The 22005-nt window shown below is 53.0% G+C and overlaps 1 protein-coding gene across 1 annotated transcript in view; it reads left to right on the forward strand.

The window, feature by feature from the left end:
- The window catches only part of Abcc6 (ATP binding cassette subfamily C member 6), a 51099-nt gene extending 29397 nt beyond the window's left edge, over positions 1-21702 (forward strand). Inside the window, exons 18-31 of the mRNA XM_052178691.1 lie at positions 2207-2374; positions 3882-4059; positions 5131-5203; positions 7095-7221; positions 7761-7968; positions 10719-11029; positions 12047-12246; positions 13986-14112; positions 15398-15499; positions 16502-16648; positions 17166-17324; positions 17410-17576; positions 19904-20098; positions 20409-21702. Coding sequence (XP_052034651.1) covers positions 2207-2374; positions 3882-4059; positions 5131-5203; positions 7095-7221; positions 7761-7968; positions 10719-11029; positions 12047-12246; positions 13986-14112; positions 15398-15499; positions 16502-16648; positions 17166-17324; positions 17410-17576; positions 19904-20098; positions 20409-20517 — 2271 coding nt within the window. The 3' untranslated portion in view covers positions 20518-21702. The remainder of the gene's footprint in view (positions 1-2206; positions 2375-3881; positions 4060-5130; positions 5204-7094; positions 7222-7760; positions 7969-10718; positions 11030-12046; positions 12247-13985; positions 14113-15397; positions 15500-16501; positions 16649-17165; positions 17325-17409; positions 17577-19903; positions 20099-20408) is intronic.
- Positions 21703-22005: the final 303 nt, after the last annotated feature.

Here is a 22005-nt window from a genome sequence, read left to right on the forward strand (position 1 = left end):
AGTTGTTGAGGAGAAACTAATTTATTTATTTATTTATTTATTTATTTATTTATTTATTTATTTATTTTGGTTTTTGTTTTTTTGAGACAGGGTTTCTCTGTGTATCCCTGACTGTCCTGGAACTCACTCTGTAGACCAGGCTGGCCTCGAACTCAGAAATCCGCCTGCCTCTGCCTCCCAGAGTGCTGGGATTACAGGCGTGCGCCACCACCGCCTGGTGAAACTAATTTTTTTTTTTTTTTTTTTGGTTTCCTTAATTTATATAGACACTTCCTTTTTTCTCTCTCAACTTTTTATTATATATATTCTTTATTTACATTTCAAAAGGCTTCCCCTTTCCTGGTTTCCCCCTCCCTGAAAGTCCCATAAGCTCTCTTCCCTCCCCCTGTTCCCCAATCTGCCCCTTCCCACTTCCCTGTCCTGGTATTCCCCTACACTGCTGCACTGAGCCTTTCCAGGACCAGGGGCCTCTCCTGCCTTCTTCTTGGGCATCCTTTGATATACGAATTGTGTTTTGGGTATTCTGAGCTTCTGGGCTAATATCCACTTATCAGTGAGTGCATACCATGTGTGTTCTTTTGTGATTGGGTTACCTCACTTAGGATGATATTTTCCAGTTCCACCTATTTGCCTAAGAATTTCATGAATTCGAGAAACTAATTTTTAAAAATAAAGCAAAGACAAAGGGAGAGCAGAGAGCTTTCTGGGTGATGTTATTAAGTCTGCTTCCCCTCTCTTGGCCTCACCAATGTGTCCGAGCAGAGATGGTGCCCACACAGGACACAAGCATCTGAAGCTATAGAACCAACAGAATCAGAAAACTCTGTGTTAAGGACCATATCTGGCCCACTACTTGTTTTTGTAAATAAAGTTTTATTGGGACACAACCGTCTATCCAGTAACTTACAGTCTATGATGTTTGCTCTCAAAGCTGGGCAACTGGGACAGACATCAAATGGCCCTCTAACTTTACAAGAGTTACTCCCCCGGGCCACCCTAGAAAATGTGGACTGATGCCTGGTTAGGGAATAGATTCTGGGGATCAACGGGGGGGGGGGTGCTTTTTTATGGACAGTGTCTCTTTGCATAATAGTCCTGGCTCTCCTGGAACTTTCTATGTCAACCAGGCTGGCCTCAAACGCAAAGATCTTCTCCTGCGTCTGCCTCCTAAGTGCTGGGATTATGTGCCACCATGCCTAGCTGGGGTCTTTTGCTCCTTTCGCCTCAGCCTCTTGTGTGCTGAGGTGACAAGTATGTGCCACCACACCTCTCAGGGCCCCCAGTTTCCATCCCGTCTCCCTTTAGACCGATCCCAGCCCAGTGGGTAGAAAGCACTGTGCCAACAGGATCTTACCCACTCCCTCTTCCCAGAACTCTTGGGTTTCCCCATTTCCCTCAGAGTCACAGCGGCGAGCCCGTTTCTCTCTCGTCTTCCTCTCCGCTCACTCTTCCTGCTCCCCTGCCATGCACACTCAATAGTCCAGGGCCTGCGCCCTTGTCCTTTCCCAGCGGGACACACAGGGCTGTGCCCCCTCCTCCTGTCACCTTCAAGGACAGGCCTGCCCGTGGCACCTTTCCCAGTGCATACTCATTAGAAAAGGTCAGAAGAGAAGGGGCATGGCTGCTCACTGCTAGAGCCCCACAGCCAGCTCTATCCCAGTGGAGTGGCCATGGGTGAGCATTGGCTCAATAAATGGATGGATGAAAATAAGGAACGGGTGTGCAGGCGACGGGGAGGGACTGTGGGGACCTCAGTGCACATGTCGGCTGTGGAGAAGAGAGAAGAAACACTGGGCAGACAGGGAGGGAGTCATAACCTGGAAGACGGGGGGGGGGGGGGTTGGAGCAGTGCACACAGTGTCTCCAGAAGGGAGGCTGGGAAGGGGGGAAGCAGGCTCAGGCCCGCAAGGGTTCCAGCTCAGTGTTTACAGCCACATGTGACCCAAGGCACCTTGAGCTGCCCCTGGCTGAATGAGCAGAGGTGTCCCTTGCCTATGCCACCCTGTTTTATTGCTGTCTTACTGTTGTTTTTTGAGACATTGTTTTACCCCGCAGTCCTGGCTATACTGGAACTCAGAGATCCACCTGCCTCTGCCTGCTAGGCAACAGGATTAAAGGTGTGCATGCCACTACTGCCCTGCCACCTGGTCACTCTGATGTCCCCAGCAGAGGTGCATCTGAGTCCCTGTCTCGATCCTGTTCACAGGGCATGAATCTTTCTGGGGGCCAGAAGCAGCGGCTGAGCCTAGCTCGGGCTGTGTACAGAAAGGCTGCTGTGTACCTGTTGGATGACCCCCTGGCGGCCCTGGATGCCCATGTCAGCCAGCAGGTCTTCAAACAGGTCATCGGACCCAGTGGACTGCTCCAGGGTACCGTAAGTGAAGTTGAGGACGTCCTGAGAGTTCTGTCCTAACCAAGGGCTGTCTCATCAGCCCTTCTTGAATCCAATTTCCTTCTTTGTATCAGTCAGCTTTTCCTGCAGCGATGCTGTGTAACAAACAGCTCCCAAAGCTCAGTGGCTTACACTTATATTTTTCTCAGGAAATTTTCGGTTAAACTGTTTCATATTGTTTCAACTTTATGATGGTCTAGAATGGTACCTACTTATTTTTTTTAAGATATGTAGATTTTGATCCTTCCCTGGAGTTGCAATACTTTCTGATAGTGCTAGTTGTGGCTATGAACTGTGGCTCCATAGGCTGTGCATCTTGAGGAAGGAAAAGCAAGCTCCGAGAAACACCTCATGGCAGAGCCTTGGTGCTCAGTGTATTAAGTGTATTCCCAGGATGGTATGTGGCTCAGTGGTAGTATTACATACACAGAGCCCTGAGTTGTACCCCAGCATTCATGAACCAGTGCCCTGGTGCAGGCCTGTGATCCTACCTGCTGGGAGGTAGAGGCAGGATGATCAGAAATTTAAGGCTCTCGATGTCTTCGCTAGCTTTAACTGTTTAGTTCAGCCTAGGGGCTGGAGAGATGGCTCAGCGGTTAAGAGCACTGACTGCTCTTCCAGAGGTCCTGAGTTCAAATCCCAGCAACCACATGGTGGCTCACAACCATTCATAATGAAATATGGCGCCCTCTTCTGGTGTGTCTGAGGACAGCTACAGTGTACTTACATGCTATAAATAAATCTTTAAAAAAAAAAAAAAAAGATAGTTCAGCCTAGTCATCTGAGAGGAATGCCTCGACTGAGGAATTTCCCAGCTAAGACTGGCCTCTGGGCATGTCTGTTCACGGATGTAGGCGGGCCCAGTCTACTGTGGACACCTCGGCCACACTCCCTGGCACGTGGGAGGCCCTGGGGTGTATGATGATGCTAGCTAAGTGTGCTCCTCTGAGGGAACCACCCAACAAGCCTCTTGTCTCCTGCTGTGCTTCCTGGGCTGGGAGTGAGGTCCCTGGTCGGAGGTAACACCACACGGAATAGGGAACGGGCCTGACTTTCAGTTCCCGCCTCTAGTTCCTGTCAGGACTTCCCTTGGTAGTAGACTATGACCTGGAAGTGGAACCCAAATAAATCCTGTCCTTCTTTAAGTTGCTTTTTTTTGGTCACGGTCACAGTGTTTGTCACGGGACAGAAAGGCAGTTAGAACACTTGGCCACAGAGTAAGTTCAAGACCGGCCTGGGCTACATGAAACCTTGACTTGAAAAAAAATTTTTTTAATGTATTTCCAGTTGTTATATTTTGAACCGAAGGTGAGTTTCTCAGATGACCCCATAACCCCATCAGAATAAGAAACTCTCATCTTCTAAATTTGATATACCCCCACTATTCTCTTTGGGTACCGAAGAAGTGCAGAGGCACAGGAAGGGGCCATCCCCACTCCCTGACCTGGGGACACGCCAGCGTGCATAACTTCTGCCCTTCCCTGCCCAGACTCGGATCCTTGTAACACACTCGCTGCACGTCCTGCCCCAGGCTGACCGCATCCTGGTGCTGGCCAATGGGACCATCGCAGAGATGGGCTCCTACCAGGACCTTCTGCACAGGAATGGAGCCCTGGTGGGTCTGCTAGATGGAGCCAGACAGCCTGCAGGCGGAGGAGGAGGAGGAGGAGGAGGAGGAGGAGGAGGAGGAGGAGGAGGAGGAGGAGGAGGAGGAGGAGGAGGAGGTATTGTCTCAAACAGTTCTAACCACCGGGTCCATGAGTTCAAGTGCATGAGTCTCAGGGTCATTCCCCTTCAAACCACCACAGCATTTAACTGTTGACTCACAGCGTCATTGTTATTGAGCTTAAAGATGGCGCCTTGAGGACAAAACTGGCCCATTTGCATTGGACAGTTTTTGCTGTGACAGGGCTGTGTAACACGCATCACCCATATTTCACTGGTTTGTAATAGCAGTTACTTCTTGTTCAGAGGCCTGGAGCTAAGCTACTGTATTTCTGGTCAGATTTCTGGCCCAACCTGAGACACATCAGATGAGAGACTATTCCTGGGGGATCTGGCATCTGAAGGTTCGTGTGAGTTAGCTAGGAAAGAACATTCTAGGCACAATGCACTACTTGAGCCAGCGTGCGGGGGAAAGCAGAGGCAATTTGACCTTACACAATATCCATGCTATTTCCCAGGTCTATAGCACGCGCTCAGTGTTTTCTGAATGAATAAATGAATGAATGAGTGAATGAATGAATGAGGATGAGCCGATAATGCTTCTGAGTGAGCGTGGGGGAAGAGCTGAGAGTGGAGGAAGGCTCCTAGAGCAGCCGCAGGAACCAGCTAGGACATGTTTGTTTAGAAAGCAAGCCGGGCGGTGGTGGCGCACGCCTGTAAACCCAGCACTTTGGGAGGCAGAGGCAGGCGGATTTCTGAGTTCGAGGCCAGCCTGGTCTACAAAGTGAGCTCCAGGACAGCCAGGGCTACACAGAGAAATCCTGTCTCGAAAAAACCAAATCCCAAAAACAGAAAGAAAGAAAGAAAGAAAGAAAGAAAGAAAGAAAGAAAGAAAGAAAGAAAGAAAGAAAGAAAGAAAGAAAGAAAGAAAGAAAGAAAGAAAGAAAGAAAGGAAGGAAGGAAGGAAGGAAGGGAGGAAGGAAGGAAGGTTAAAGCACCACAGCTGTGAGTGTCAAAGCCAACATCTGGACTCTCTGGTGTGGCTTCACAGACATCCTTAACCCTTGCAGGAACCCACGATGAGGCCACCAGTGATGACTTCGGAGGCTTTCCTGGAGGTGGGAGGCCCACACACGGACCAGAGAGGTGGGTTCACTGGTTCTGGGTAAGGGGCGGCCAGGCTAAGGCCAAAATGAGATCTGCTTGTGACTACTGTGCCTCAGGCAGAGGGGACAGCCAAAATCATTTATAGAGTGCTTGCTTAATACACCGTGGGCTCAGGGATGGATGGCTCATTCACCCCAATGATCCATCGTCAACTGAAGTGATAAGCCGCCAAATTGTCACTTCAAAGACCAGTGCTGGGAGTGGGCCAATGCCAGTCACTAGAGCAGAGCAGGTTGGCTCTCAGCATGACTGGAAGCGGCTGTGCTAGACTGCACTGTTCCCATTCTGCCAGGCAGGCTGGGCTGCAGTCTGGTCAGAGCATGGGTAGGGGGCACCAAGAGGGAGTCCATTGTCCCCCTTGTTACCAGTCCTCCGCACCCAGGGCACATGCGGACTCACCGTGGGCCTGGACTTTGACGACAGGTCATTGTGTATCAGGGTTCCAGACCAGCAAGCGGGGAGGTGTACAGGGGGAGCTGAGGGTCTTTGAGCCTGGGCGATACCAAGGATGGGGACAGATCCTCTGACATCATGGCCACTGTGAGAGTGCTCCTGAGAAGTAGGGCAGTGCGCAGGAACCTAAGAGCAGGTAGATGTGCGCAGGGGTGTGTGTGTGTGTGTGCATGTGTGTGTGTGTGTGTGCGCGTGTGTGTATGTGTGTGTGTGTGTGGATGTGTGGATTGTGATGGGGAGGGACGGGGAGAAATGTTCATGCATGTCTGAAGGAATAGAACAAGGGGAGAGCAGATGGAGGATGCATGAATGGATGCATGGAAGGAAATATGAAGAGGCATGGATGATGGAAGGACGATGCTTAGGTGCATGGGCGGATGGACAGATGGATGGGCTGGCTGGTGGACGGAAGGAAAGAAGCAGAGATGGATGATGGACCGAAAAAAGGATGGGAGGCTAGATGATTCTTGAGAGATAATAAATGACAACTAAGTGCTAGGAAGACGATAAACGGGTAACAAATGATAGGCGCCTCCATTTTGTATCTAGGGAACCAAAGCACAGAAGAGTCGAATCAATGCAGCACAGAGGGCAGGAGCACGCATGTCTTTAGCATCATAAAGACATTCAGACAAACACTGACATTCAGACAAGCTGGACCGGCGGGGCTGAGGGTAAACAGCAGGCGCAAAGCAATGGAACAGGAGCTAAGGCCAGAGTGAAGCTTCAGAAGCCGGGGTGCCCCGTGAGGACAACTGTTTTAATCTGGTGAAATGGCATCAGGGGACAGGCTTAAACAAGACGCTAGAGTGATGGAGCTGAGTACCTTGTAGGAGGAAGTGTGGCGCCTGGATCATCCATTCACCCATATATCTGTCTAGGCACCTATCCACCAATGCGTTCACACCCACCCACGTGTTCACACCCACCCACGCTTTCACACCCACCCACGCTTTCACACCCACTCATGCATTCTCACACCCATGAGTGCACACACACCCATGCATTCACACACCCATGAGTGCACACAACCCCATGCATTCACACACCCATGAGTGCACACACATCCACACGTTCACACCCACCCACGCATTCATACCCACCCATGCATTCTCACACCCATGCATTCACACACACCCATGCATTCACACACACCCATGAGTACACACACCCATGAGTACACACACCCTTCTTTTTATCCATCCATGCGACCACCTCTCCTTTCTATCCACCCACCCTTGCATCTATCTTCCATCTTTCTAATCATCTGTGCTTTCAGTCCATCCACCCATGTGTCCATGAATGTATACCCACCTTCTTCCTAGGCAAATGATGAGGAGCTAGAAAGACTCCTGCAGCGCTCACAGTTCCCCGTGGGAAGAGACGCTAACATATCCTGACTTCCTCTAAACGCTAGGCCCAGGCCCACCGACGCAGCCCCCGTGAAGGGCAGCACCACATCAGAGGCACAGATGGAGGCTTCTCTGGACGACCCTGAGGGCACCAGGTTGACAGCAGAAGGGGACAGTGTGCAATATGGCCGGGTAACGACCAGGGCCTTTGCTTCCGCTCTAACATGCCAGGGAGGCCGCTCACCTTTCTCAAGTGCCTACTGTGGGCCAAGTGAGACTGTAGCCTCCCTGACTCTTAATCTTCACAATATCCCACCTCACCTTGGGCCCTCAAAACAGCCAGCCAGCAATAGTCTCCTTTTAAAGATGAAGGGGCCAGGGTGTACACGGGCTGAACCTTGTCTCTATGACCAGCTCTCAAGACTAGGAAAGCCCAATCTGAAATCCATAGCATCGTCTCCCTCCTTCCATACTGCCTCGCTCTGACCCTCAGTCCACCTTATCCTGAACCCCATATGTGCACCCCCAGCTGTCCTTCCTTCACCCACCCACCCAGACATGGCTTCCTCTGACCCACACGGGTCTCTGCAGGAGAATCCTGGGGCAAGGGTCTATGGGGGGTGGGCATGGCCAATGAGGCTCTGCTAATGCTGCCTTTGGGAGTCTGACCTGCACCAGCTCACTCTTCCCTCACCCCCTTCTCTGCCACTCCTCCCTCACATGTCTCATAGGTGAAGACCACCACATACCTGAGCTACCTGCGGGCAGTGGGCACACCCCTCTGCACCTACACGCTGTTCCTCTTTCTCTGCCAGCAAGTGGCATCCTTCTGCCAAGGCTACTGGCTGAGCCTCTGGGCCGATGACCCGGTTGTGAATGGGCGGCAGAAGCACGCAGCCCTGCGCGGCTGGGTCTTTGGGCTCCTTGGCTGTCTGCAAGGTATGTCAGTGAGCACCCCACCTCTCCTGTCCTTAAATGCCTACTCAGAACGTCCTAGGACCAACCAATCATCCCTGTGTCCTTAGGTGTGGCTGGAGGGAAGTAGGGTCTGGGGACAGTGCCTCCCTGCCAAGAAGGTGTCTCAAGTTCGCTAGCAAATGACCTCAATCTCCCACAATCCTCCACACACAGCCACATTCACCACGCCCACGCCTCCACCCAGACTACACTCCTTCCCACCACCCCCCCCCACGCTCCACATCTTTCACTGCCCTTATTTCCCCTTTGCTCATTTTTCTGTTCCCTTGAAAAAAAAGCTTCTGTTCCTTTACTTATTTTTGGTGTGTGCATGGACACAGACACAGCAGCACATGCGTGGTCGCGCATGGGTTGGCTCCTTCTACCATGCTAGGCCAGGGTGGGCGTGCTCAGGCACCGAGTCCTTTCCTGTTGAACCTTCTCACCATCCTGGCTTGTCTTATTATTTCAATCAGAGGCAGTCTTTCCTTCCAGTCCAGGCTGTACCACCGCAGATACAATAATAAATATTGTAATGATGCCACTAGCCCAGGCTAACCCTAGCTAGGTAGCCAACATGAAGCTGCATGCCACCCAAATTACAGGTGAACCATAATGATAATAATTAATGATAATAATCAATAAAATAACAACAATGATAAATTATGATAATGATAATATTTTATTATATAATACATTATATGATATAGCATGTTATATATCATATTATTTATACTTTATATTGTTATATAATATAACAATAACTATTATTATTCCTGAAGCCGTTGCAGGTTCACCTCTGCTGCAAGGCAAGGTGTAAAAAGCTCCGGTGTGGCCTCTGCCCCTCTGCCAGGGACCCCAGGCTGCAAAGTGATATTGCCATATTGCAATACGGATATCGACTAAGCCAGTCCTGAAACCTTATGTGGAGTGGCACTGGTTTATGGTTTATGTAGATGTCCCCACAACCTCCACACTCAGGCTACTGAGCAGCCACGTCCCTGCAAGGACCGGATATGATGCCCTTGAATAGAGCATCACCCTATTCCAATGCCTGCTATCCTTAGCCCCGGTCCCCTAAACTTCAAACATGGCCACAGTGAAAAGGCAACGCTGCTGGGCACGTGGGTGTGGCCCCATCATGAAAGTTGTCTGAGTTAGCCAGAAATCGTGACACGCTCCTATAACCCCAGCTACCCGGGAGGCTGAAGGTAGGACCGACCGATGCAAGTTAAGACCATCCTGGGCTCAAGGACAGCCCAGGTACCTTGGTGACATACCATCGCAAAATATGTAAAATGGGTGACTGGGGAGATGGCTCCGTGTAAAGGCTCCTGCCATCAAACCTGTGGACTAGAGTTCTACCCTTGCGAGTCATGTGGTAGAGAGAGCGATCTGAGTCCCACGGGTTGCTTTCTGACTTCCACACACACGCTATAGCAGGAAACACACACACACATGCACACACGCAAGTATGCATGCATACACATGTACAAAATGAATGCGTTTTTAAGTGAGAAAGGCGGACTGTCTGAGGATGTAGCTCCGTGTAGCGTGCTTGTCTGGGATGTGTGAAGCCCCGGGTTCATTCCCTAGCGCTACAGACAAAAAGCAGCTTCGGCGTGATCCATTAAGACAGTAGCCACAACAGCGAGCCGCCGCGAGCCTGTCTATCTTGAAAATAGACATGTCAGCCCTGACTTTGGGGACCCTTACAGTTTGTAGACCTGTCTGCTACAGCTGGGAGAAGATGCTTGAAAACAGACGACCATGAGCTGTCAGTTAGCCACGTTGGAATGCACCATTTGGGTGGCACGCTACCTAGCTAGGTCTAGCCTGGGCTGGTGACATGCCCCTGAAGTCTCATTACTCCAGAGGTGGCGGCAGAAAGATTAGGCATTCAACTTATCCTCTGCTATATCACAAGTTCAAGGCCAGCTTGGGCGACATGCGACCCTGTCTCAAAAGAAACAAAACGTATCTGTGTACTGTGCAGTCTCTAGAACCACAGAAAGTATTCTTCTGCAATACTTAGGCAGACCATCTTAAGCCCAGCCAGCAGTGGGGCTGGTTCCTGGAGAAGGTTCGGGAGCTCCTTGGGAGCTGCTGGGGGTGGGGCTGAGACCTTGGGAGCAGGTGTAGAAGACTCGGTAGCACCCTGCCGGCAACAGGCCACCTCCGCATCCCAACACTCCAGCTCAGCCTTCCTCCACAGGGAAGATTCTGATTGGCCCCTTTATGAGTCAGGCAACCACCACGAACCAATCACAGTAACCTCCATGGGTGGAGTGCTCTGACTGGCTAGTTGAGTCATGTGACTGCCTACACTGTACTATGGGGCTTTGATTGACAGTAGGGTCGCCTTGGCAGTGCCTCCCCTTGCAGCCTTTTCCCCAGCTTCTGATGGCTTCTGGACCCTTTGTTTATCTTAGCTGTTACCGCTCCTCTGGTCTTTCTCTGTGTCTGTGCGACAGTCTCTGCTTATGCCCAGTTCTTAGAAGGATACAAAGAACAGGTGTAAGCCTCACCCTAAATCTAGAATATTCTTTTATTGTACCTTTGAAACTCGTATTTCTAAATAAGGTTGTATTTAGAGGTAGAGGTAGGTATAAGTTTGGGGAGACACCATTCAACCCTCCAGCAGTGGGACTGTCAATCATATCATGGTCATCCAGGGGTGGGAGACCTGCCCCAGCCCAGCAGCGGGTTCCACTCCAACTCTTGCTCTGCAGCCATCGGACTGTTTGCCTCCACGGCTGCTGTGTTCCTGGGTGGGGTCCGGGCCTCAGGTCTGCTTTTCCGGAGCCTCCTGTGGGACGTGGCTCGCTCTCCCATCGGCTTCTTTGAGCGCACTCCGGTCGGGAACCTGCTGAACCGCTTTTCCAAGGAGACAGACACGGTGGATGTGGACATCCCGGACAAGCTGAGGTCCCTGCTGACCTACGCCTTTGGGCTCCTGGAGGTCGGCCTGGCAGTGACGATGGCCACGCCCCTGGCCATTGTGGCCATCCTACCTCTCATGATCCTCTATGCTGGCTTTCAGGTATGGAGAGGTCAGAGGCCAGGGCTAGCTGAGGTCAAGTCCGTTAGTTCCCTGCCTCTGGGAAAGGCTCGATGGAAGAGGTTCTGCAGCTTGCTATGGGATGGAGAGACTAGAAACCCCACCCCCTCCCACCCCAGGGGCAAACACCCTGTAGAACCCACACAAATCTCTGTCTCTTAGTCACTCCCAAGAGTTCCTCATGTCTAACTTTGGGCCCTACTTCTGCAATGTCTCCTCCCATTTGCACCCTGCAGGGCACACTGCATGGGTGGGAATATATTGTATCGAGATGTCTATTTCCTCTGCCAGGGCCAGAGGCCCTCTGAGACAGGCCTAAGGCGAAGACCAGCATCTGAGCCAGGGATAGCAAGGCATGTCTGTCGTGCCAGCTCTTTGGGAAGCAGATGTGGATCCAGAGCTTTGCTGCCTGAGGGGACGGGACGCACAGCCTGGCAGTCTGGGCTGCATGGGGCACTCAGCTAGCCAGTCTTTGAGAAGCTCAGGCTAGCTCAGTCAGGCCTCAGTTTATACATGCTTTTGTCAGGGGACAAGCAGGCCTCAGCTGCTCTCTGCTCTGCCTCACTCCAGCTTCCCCAACACCAAGGAAGTCTTTCATCCAGCCAACCTAGGAAACATTTTGATTGGCCTGTGATGGGTCACCAACCCTAGGGCCAACGGCTCTGATCTGCTAAGCCTGGGCCATGTGACCATCTGTATGTCCAGGGCAGTTATTAAGGGTGCTCCTTTCCCATCTCCCCTGTTAGCAGCCATGACTGCTGGTGGCCCCGCTGCCTGGGTCATCTCTCAGTCTGCCCGACTTGGGGCAGAGGCTTTGGAGTCAGGCAGAAATGGTTTTGAGCTGGGTCCTGTTGCTGGATTCAGCAGCTGTTGAATCCCCCTGCTCCTGAGAAGGCAAGCCAGAGGCCTGAGTAGGCCCAGCAGAGCGCATCTGCTGCTCCTTGTGCCCTCAGAGCTCTGTCTCTGTGTCTCTGCCTCTCCCTCCGTCTCCCACCACAGAGCCTCTATGTGGCCACATCTTGCCAGCTGAGACGTCTGGAGTCGGCCAGCTACTCGTCTGTGTGTTCGCATATGGCCGAGACCTTCCAGGGCAGTCTGGTGGTCAGGGCCTTCCGGGCCCAGGGACCCTTCACAGCTCAGCACGATGCCCTCATGGATGAGACCCAGAGGGTCAGTTTCCCGAGACTGGTGGTGGACAGGTAGGAAGAGTCTGGGCTCAGCGTACACCTGGAACCCACTGCCCACAAGAGTTGTACTGTGTAGCTAGAGGACTCACATGGCTTGACCATGGTCACACAAGCTAGGGACCATCCAAGGCGGGGTCCCACTCAGAACATCCAAAGTCCCTGACCGTCAATGGGTTGGAGGTACAGAGAGGATGGTGGCCAGGCAGCCATACCAACCTCTGGTTCCTTGATGACAGGGAGCTGGTTTCCTTAACCCTTCAGCACCTTTCAGGACTAAGAAAAGGCAACATAACTCTGAGTTCTGCCAGTTTCAAGATGGTGGACCCCGAACAAGTTACACACCCTCTCTGGGCCTCATTTACTCAACTGCTGTCACACTCAAGGTGGCTCTAAGGATTAAATCATTGCAGGGAGTGCTTGCCCCGTGCCTGGCACTGCACCAGCCCTTCTTGAGCCTTAGTTTTCTTAGCTATCAAATGGGAACAGTATCTTCTCCCCTCCCCGGACACGAGAGGCTCATGTTCAGGCCAGGTACCCAGCTCCGTGAACGCGCCCGGCTCACAACGCGTGCTCCCCTAGCTGTTAGACAAATGGATGGTAAGCAGGACGCAGTGAGGGAGGTCCACTGTACCTGTCCTTTCTCAGAAAGCATTTGTTGAGCACATACTTCATGCTGAAATGTGGATTGGAGCTAGAGCCAAGAACGAGAAAACAAGATCCTTATCACCATGGAGCCCGGGACTGGTAATGGTGACAGTAAGCTGACATTAAATGACTTGGCTGGGAAGAGGCATGGGATGGAGGTCAGCGTGTGAGGAGACGGAGGTCAGAGTGTGAGGAGACGGAGGTCAGCGTGTGAGGAGACGGAGGTCAGCGTGTGAGGAGACGGAGGTCAGCGTGTGAGGAGAAAGAGAAACACAGAGTGAGGTCACACTCCCAGGAGAGGTCACTTTGGAGCTGAGTGCCTGCGAGGCTGGGAATGCGGCCTAAGGAGGAGGCAGGCCGGGGCTGGGAGTCCGCTCGGCTCGGGGAAAGTGCTGGCCTTGCAGGTGAGGGGCGCGCTCATCAGAGCTCACCGGCTGACGAATGAATCCGTGGCATAAGGTTGTCATCTCAGCACTTGGGAAAGGGAGCTTGTGATGGAGGTGTGGTTCCTGAGACTCACTGGCAAACCAGTTTAACTCCCTTGACAAGTTCTAAACCAACCCAGAGACCCTGTCTCACTGGTGTCAGTGCATGCCTTTAATCTTAGCACTCAGGAGGCAGAGACAGGTGAATCTCTTGAGTTTGAGGCCAACAGGGTCTACAGAGTGTGTTCCAGAACAGCCAGGACTACTCAGAGAAACCTTGTCCCATGCATGCATACATACATACATACGAACATACATACATACATACAGACATACAGACATACATACATACATGTGCGTGTGTGACACCTGAGGAAGGACAGTTGAGATTGTCCTCTGGCTTGCACACACATGTATACATATAGCTGCACACAAACCGGGGGGGTGACTGGTGAGGAACAGGCTAGACCAGAGATAGAAAACACACATCTCTAAAGCAGGAAGCTCTAGGGAACACCCAGCATGAGTCAGGCCTGCAGCTGAGCCCTTGGGCAAGACAGACTGGCATTACCTCTCCTCCTGCACTCAGGCCCCATTGCAGGGCACTGACCGCAACCGGTCCACACTATGCCCCTTCAAGTGGCCCCCGCTGGTCCTGCTGAGCCCGGTTTCCCCTCACAGGTGGCTGGCTGCTAACCTGGAGTTCCTGGGGAACGGCTTGGTATTCATGGCCGCTACCTGCGCTGTGCTGAGCAAAGCTCACCTGAGCGCCGGCATCGTGGGCTTCTCGGTCTCTGCTGCCCTCCAGGTACTCCAGCATCTTACCCCGGCCTGAGGGGGTCAGGTCAGAGATGGGGGGACCCGGCCTGAGGGGGTCAGGTCAGAGATGGGGGGACCCGGCCTGAGGGGGTCAGGTCAGAGATGGGGGGACCCGGCCTGAGGGGGTCAGGTCAGATGGGTGGGACCCGGCCGGAGGGGGTCAGGTCAGAGATGGGGGGACCCGGCCGGAGGGGGTCAGTTCAGAGATGGGGGGACCCAGCCTGAGGCGGTCAGGTCAGAGATGGGGGGACCTGGCCAGAGGGGGTCAGGTCAGAGATAGGGGACCCGGCTGGAGTAGTTCCAAGGACTCATCAGTCTACTGCCCAGAGCTAGGGCAAGTACAGTTCTCAGGGAACTTTAAGTGACCTCAAGCAAGTAGCTCAAGACTCTCTATGTGCCCATCTGAATAATGGGCCAGCACTGCTATTTCAGACATCCTGTAGATTAGCTGAGACAGGCGAAGCGTGCTGAGAGCCAGCTTCCAACAGTGTGTTTGCTGATAGCTCTTGATAAATATGCAGTGTCGGTCACAGTGTCTGTCCACAAACACGCACGTACACACACTCTCTTATATACACATTCTCTCTCCTCTTTTTACACACTATTTACACACTCACACACACTCACACATTCTCTCGCTTATACACTGCTTACTCTCACAAACACACTCTTACACATATATTCTCTCTCTCTCTCCCCTCTCTTTCTCTCTCTCTCTATCTCTCTCTCTCTCTCTTTCTCTCTCTCTCTCATATCTACAGAGGCAACATCAGATAAAGAAGTTGTTGCCCTAGGAGCTTCATAAATCTCTGTTCAAATCTCCTTTAAGGGTCAGTGCTCTGGGCAGAACCAGCAACAGGAAAAGGCAGGGGGCAGGGTCATGTGGCAGCTGCCCCAGCTGTGTCGGGCCAGCACAGCTGGAAGGGCAAAGCAGAAAGAGGAGTGGAGACAAGGCAGGGCCAGCCACGGAACTGCTCATAGGGCCCGGCAAGGCGCTTAGAGGCTCAGAGTGGAAATCTGGGGAGCCTAGACGATCTCCGGGAGCTGCCTGAGTGGAGCCCGCAGACCCAGGTCTTGCTGGGTGTTCTAGGATTTGTGAGAGTGTCACCTGCTTGCTCTATGCACTGTCTTACTAGCCAAGCCCCACCTCTGTGGGCCCAGGTCCTCCACGTCCCTTTCCCACAGCCCCTCCTTCTTCACCTCCCCTGGCACCCGGGTAGGGAGGAGGGCTTATGGGAACCCAGGGGAGCCCAGCTGAGGTGTCTCCCAACCAGGTGACACAGACTCTGCAGTGGGTGGTCCGCAGCTGGACAGATCTGGAGAACAGCATGGTGGCCATGGAACGCGTGCAGGACTACGCTCGCATCCCCAAAGAGGTGAAGATCGGGATGGGATGAGGGACCGTGGGGCCAGGATGCTGCCTGCCCCCCTCCTTTCCCACAAAGCGACATCCCTGTGGGCTGGAGTCACAGCTGGGGGGGGCATAGTGAACAGTTAAAACCCTGCTTTCTAGCTCTGCTGGGCGGGTCACTCGTCTGAGTGCCAGGCAGTACTGACAGTGTCCCTGCCACAGCGGGGGAGGGGGTTCCCTCATCTCAGTGACAACCTTAAAGTGTCAGCCGTAGTCCAGCCATGCAGCAGGGCACAGGATAAGACAAGGCCATAGTCCGGCAGAAAACAATGCAGCTACAGTGACATCTTAACCAAGCAGCAAGCCAGGGAGGGACAGGACAGCCTCACAGCTGCAGTGTGCCAGAACAGACCAGTGGCACATGACACTTCAGGAGTGTGGCAGCAATGCCACAGGAACAGAGCAGCCGTGTAAATGACACACAACTGCTCACAACTAAACCCCAGCATTTGACGGTGAGGCAGGAGGATTGCTGCTAGGTTGAAGCTAGCCTAGTCTATGTAGTGAGTTTGAGGCTGAGGCTAGTCTGAGTTAAATAGAAGCCGTGCTGGGTAGAAAATTTGAAGTTAGCCTGAGAGACATAGCAAGTTAGGGGCTAGCCTGGGCTACATAGTAAGTTAGAAGCCAGTTTTATTTATATAAAGCAAGCAGTAGCTAGATAACAAGTTAGAGGTGAGTCTAGGCTACATTGAGAGTTGGGGTATAGCTGGGATAAATAGTGATTTGGAGGACAGCCTTGGTTAAATAGTAAGTTAGAGGTTAGTCTGTGTTAGAAGAATGTTAGAAGCTAGCCTGAGCTGTATACAGAGACCTTGTCCCAAAACAACAACGGAAACAGTGCTAGGATGACCTGTGATTTGCAAATGTAATGGTATGGTGTAAGCTGAGGCTCTGAGAAGCAGAGCACCCGTGAAAAGCTTGCGGCGACAGCTTCTCTGACCCGTGCCCAACCTGTTCCTTGACCCAGGCTCCCTGGAAGCTGCCCAGCTGCGCAGCCCAGCCTCTCTGGCCTTGTGGGGGACAGATTGAGTTCCGGGACTTTGGGCTCAGACACCGACCAGAGCTGCCAATGGCTGTGCAGGGTGTGTCCCTGAAGATCCATGCAGGAGAGAAGGTGGGCAGCCCTCCTGTCACCGCCAGACTTCAAGTCCAAGACCCCTGCCCAGGATTCTTAGGTTCCACCTCACACGCCCCGATCTGCCTCTAGCGCTGGTCCCTGCATCTCCCTGGATCTCCCTGTACGAAGGAAGGGGTGGGCTTCATGGAGAATGGATAAGGGATAGGTGACAGCAGGAAAGAGTGAGACCCGTGGATGGTGTCGGGGATGGCTTGAAGGAAAGATGGGGAGTAAATGAACGAATACCTGGCCGGACTGATGGATGGGTGGGAGACAGACGGCACAGCACAGATAGGTCAGGATGCAGGGAGGGGGCGGGAAGTAGGGGGATTGCCTGGAAGGAGGGAAGTGATTCGGAGGGGAGAGGGATGGAAGGATGAACGGGGACATGCTCAGTGGGTGGTGAGCACAGCGACAAGTCCTGCAGGGAAAGAATCTTTCAGATAGGTATCCATGACCCCAGGGCTGGGGTAGACCTGCTCCGTGTGGGTCTCAGTCTTCCGTTACCTGGCAGGTGGGCATCGTGGGCAGGACAGGGGCCGGGAAGTCCTCCCTGGCGTGGGGCCTGCTGCGGCTTCAGGAGGCTGCTGAGGGTGATATTTGGATCGATGGGGTCCCCATCACCCGAGTGGGGCTGCACACACTGCGGTCCCGAATCACCATCATCCCTCAGGTGAGGCGTAGGCCCCTGGGAGAGGGGTGGAGGTAGGGGGAGCTGTGGTAATGTCCCGGTTCTGACCCAGCATCTCTCCTGTCAGGATCCTGTCCTGTTCCCAGGATCTCTGCGGATGAACCTGGACCTGCTTCAGGAGCACACAGATGAAGGCGTCTGGGCAGCGCTGGAGACGGTGCAGCTCAAGGCCTTCGTGAGCAGCCTGCCAGGCCAGCTGCAGTATGAGTGTGCAGGCCAGGGAGATGACCTGAGGTACGGCCATCCACCAATGGCAGGGCCAGAAGGAAGAGGCCAAGGGTAGGGACAGTCTGGGCTCAGCACAGACTCCAGGGGACAGCCCCCTTCTGCTAATCAGGTCCCCATCCTTTCCTGCAGTCCCAACCCACAAGATCTCCATGCCATGATCTTTTTCCCATGGTGAAACCTAGCCTAGACTCTTGATCCTACTCCATAATTATTTTTGAAAGGAAAATTATCGACTCAGGACCCCCAAGACCAGTTCTCAACACAAAGGAGATGTATATGCCCCGAGGGACAGAGGGCAGTGATAGGGGCTGGAGGCTGAGGGAGAGAGGGGCGGGGACAGGGAGAGAGGGGCGGGAACAGGGAGAGGGGGCGAGGACAGGGAGAGAGGGGAGGGGATAGGGAGAGAGGGGAGGGGATAGGGAGAGCGGGGAGGGGTATTCATCCCAGAGGGACAAAGGGCTGCCTCCGGGTGGAGAGGAGACAGACATGGCCCATAGGAAAATGACAGTTTATAAAGGTATAAGGGGAGACCCTGTGTTAAGAGCAGGGGTTTAATTTTGATTGGGCGTGTTCACTAGGATGGCCAAAGGGGGCTTTCGATTGCCCACTTCAATATTTTGATAGCTGGATCCTGGTAGTCAGCCTCAGAAGGAGGAAGCCATCAAATAAGAGAAAATAGACCTTGGCGGAATGTAGATTACGGTTTTTAGCAAGGCAAGGGGGGGATGGGAGGGAGGGGCAAGGCCTGCCAGAGCCATGCCCCCATGCTCAAGCAGGCCACAGTTCTTTCAGCTTTGCTACAAAAATAGTAAGCTTGATGCTAGGCATGGATCTCAGATTTGTTATGGCTGAGTGCTAGTGTGTGCTCTTTTCATACCGTGTGTGTGTGTGTGTGCGCGCACGCGCACGTGTGCGCTTGCCCGCGCATGTACCTTGGTCAGCTTTGGCCTCTATAGTTCTCCACCTTCTTTCTTTCTTTCATTTTAGAGATTTTATTTATTTTATATATATGAGTACACTGCAGCTGTCTTCAGACGCACCAGAAGAGGGCGTCAGATCACATTACAAATGGTTGTGAGCCACCATGTGGTTGCTGGGATTTGAACTCAGGACCTCTGGAAGAGCAGTTGGTGCTCTTAACCACTGAACCATCTCTCCAGCCCCTCCACCTTATTTCTTGAGGTGGAGTCTCTCACTGAACCCGGTGCTCCAAGTTGCTTCTCCTAGGCTGGAGGCCCAAAAGCCTCCGAAGGTTCCTCCTCCCTCTGCCTTCCCAGAGCCGGGGTTACAGAGGCTCGCCATTGTCACCGGCTTTTATGCCTCTTGAGGATCTGATCTCAGGTTCTCATGTTTGCAAGGCAGGAATTTTCCTGCCTGAGCCATCATCTCTCTAGCAATGCCTTTTGTATTTTAGTATTTTGTGTTTCATCTCTAGTATTTTAAAGATAAAATACACATAAAGTGAACTGAACGGAGGCTGGGGAGATACATTGTTCTATTTTTTTTTCTAGTGCAGGACTCTTAACCAGAGCCGAGCAGGCTGAGGAGATGCTCTAGTGCTGTGCTGCTCTCCTGCCCCCGCCTTTCCTGAGTGTGACGTTAGCAATGTGAAGCATCGTTGTGCATAACTAGGGAGATTTCAAGTTTGAGACTAGCCTGGGCTACACAGCGAGATGAGACGCTGTCTCAAAAACAAACAAGCAAAAAGCCCAAGTAAGGTTGTGTTCCTTGCCTTTAATCCAAGCATTCAGAAAGCAGAGGCAGGCAGATCTCTGTGCCTGTGAGGACTGGTCTACGCAGTGTGTTTCGGGCCAGCCAGGCCTACCTGGTACGATGCTGTTTGAAACAAAGAAAACAGAAAAGGGACAATAGTCACCTTCTGGAGCTGGTATCCACTCAGACACTTAGCATGTCATGATGGGGGCTGGGAGATAGAGGCTCAGTGGGTTAAGTGCTTGCTGAGCAAGTGGGAGGACCAGAATTCGAGTCCCCTGAGTGCATGTAAGAGCCAGGTGGACTGAGCAGCTGCTATCATCTCAGTATTCAAGACACAGAGGTGGGAGATCCCTGGAACAAGCTCGCTAGGCAGACTAGCTAAGTCGGCCTGGGCCCAAGGAGAGACTGCCTGTCGCTGAAGTGAGGCGTGAGTGAGAATGACCCTCGATGTCAGCCGCTGGCCTCCACACGCATGCGCATACATGCACCTGCGGAGAGAATGAAGATGGGGACAATGCTTCCAGGCTCCATCCGCAGCTGTCCCCAGCGCCGGCTGGTAGACAGGCCTGTACTGACTCCTGACACCTGCTTAGCCTAACCAGGACGCTTATTCACAGCGTGGGTCAGAAGCAGCTCCTGTGCCTGGCACGTGCCCTTCTCCGGAAAACCCAGATCCTCATCCTGGACGAGGCGACTGCCTCCGTGGACCCAGGGACGGAGCTGCAGATGCAGGCGGCCCTCGAGCGCTGGTTCACGCGGTGTACAGTGCTGCTCATTGCACACCGCCTGCGCTCCGTGATGGACTGCGCCAGGTAAGACGTCCCTCCTGACAGTGGTGCACGGGGCCAGGGAGGCGTGGGAAGACATGCCACGCGTTCCTACCTCCGCAAGTGTCCTGGAATGGCTCACAAAACGCCCACTGTGCGGGGAGCGTGACCAAATCCCCCAGGGAAAGGCATTTGGCCCAGGGCCCGTGCACCCAGGAAGCTGGGCGTGGGGGTCAGGTAGCAGCTTGGGAAGTCAGACATCTGGGGAGTGCTCGGAAAGTAGATCTGGGCTCTCTCTCCCAGTGTCAAGGGCCTCGGCTACGGTCACAAGAACTGCCCCATGTCTTCCTTGCAGGGTCCTAGTCATGGATTCGGGGCAGGTGGCGGAGAGCGGCAGTCCAGCTCAGCTGCTGGCCCAGAAAGGCCTCTTTTACAGGCTAGCCCAGGAGTCGGGCCTCGCCTGAATGAGGACTCTTCCCAAGCCCCGCGGAGCCGGCCATAGAGCGTGCGGTGGCTGGAGATGCCAGAGACGCAGGGGCCGCACGATGTCCAATCTAAACTCCTCTTTGGGAGGAAGATGGCAGAGAAAATGACAGAGTATTGGGATACCACACCCTGAAGAGTTCAGCAAGCCCAGATTGGCCTGAGCGAGGCCACGCCCACCCCAGGCCAAAGTGGGTGGTGACTCTCAGCGCAAGCTGTCTACTTCAAGGCCACATCCACCCCGGGCTAATCTGATTGGATGCCCTGGACCCGGGTGATGGTGGGCGCATCCCTAACTCCTTATTTTGAAGTCATTGTAGATTTCACTCACAGTTTTAAGAAATAACACGGAGAGAAGCTGCGAGCCCTCTGCCCTGTTTATCCCAGGGATGACACCTTGTCCAACCCTAGGACATCACGTGACTCGGACAGACTTGTCGTTACAATTCCTCTGCTGCTCACGTGTCTATGTGCAGAGTTGGTGCTTCGTCTTCTCATTGGCTTTTGAGACAGGATTTCACACAACCCAGGCTGGCCGTGAACTCTCTTTGTTGCTGAGAATGGGATGCTCCTGCCTCCCCTCCCAAATGCTGGGATTACAGGCCTGTGTCACCACGCCCAGGTCGTGGGTACCAAACCTAAGGCTTTGTGTGTGCTTGGCAAGCGGTGTGTAACGGCGTTACACCCCCAGCTCTCGATTCAGTTCTACACCTGTTTAAAATTGTAGTAGTGAAGGATCTCTCACTATGTAGCCCAGGCTAGCCTCAAGCGCAAGATCCTCCCGTCTCAGCCTCCATAGCGCTAAATGACACCTGCCTTGACTCACCTGACTTAAGTTGTGACGTCACCACCACTGTCGGCTGTGGGTCAGGGCTGGTGAGTCCTGTGCGTGAGAGTGTGCTGACAGCATCCTTAGCTTCTACTTAGAGATGTTCTTCTATAGCTGTGGCAAAGAGACTTCCCCAGACTGCCATAGTCCCCCAGGGCTGCATCGCTGATTTAATCTGCCCTAGGAGAACCCGTGACTCCCTGATACATAGTGATGTGTTTGTTGGCTTCAGGAAAGGATTCCTGCTTGCTTCTAGGAAACAGGGCTTGCTCTTCCTCTACCCGGAGGCTTCTCTGAGTGACTCCCCTTAATAAACAGTCTATGGGGTTTCCTTTCAGCCCAGAGGACTGTCCTTTGCTGGTATAGCCTGTAGCTCATTCTGAGGGTTCCCATGGGGCAAGGAGCCAGCCTCATCACCATGGCTACTTTTCTTGTGCAAAAAAAAAAAAAAAAAAAAAAAAAAAAAAAAAAGAAGAAGAAGAAGAAGAAAACTGAAACCAAAAAGCGGGGACACAGGGTATCTAGTGGCCAAGTAGAAACTTGCACCTGGCCTTCTAATCATCCAGTTCCAGGGGTCCTGTGGGCAGTTCTGCCCTGGAGGAGCCAGAGATGGGACACACAGCACGTGTCAGCAGCCTGG

The sequence above is a fragment of the Apodemus sylvaticus genome, chromosome 1 (genome assembly GCF_947179515.1).
Source record: "Apodemus sylvaticus chromosome 1, mApoSyl1.1, whole genome shotgun sequence".
NCBI lineage: Eukaryota > Metazoa > Chordata > Mammalia > Rodentia > Muridae > Apodemus > Apodemus sylvaticus.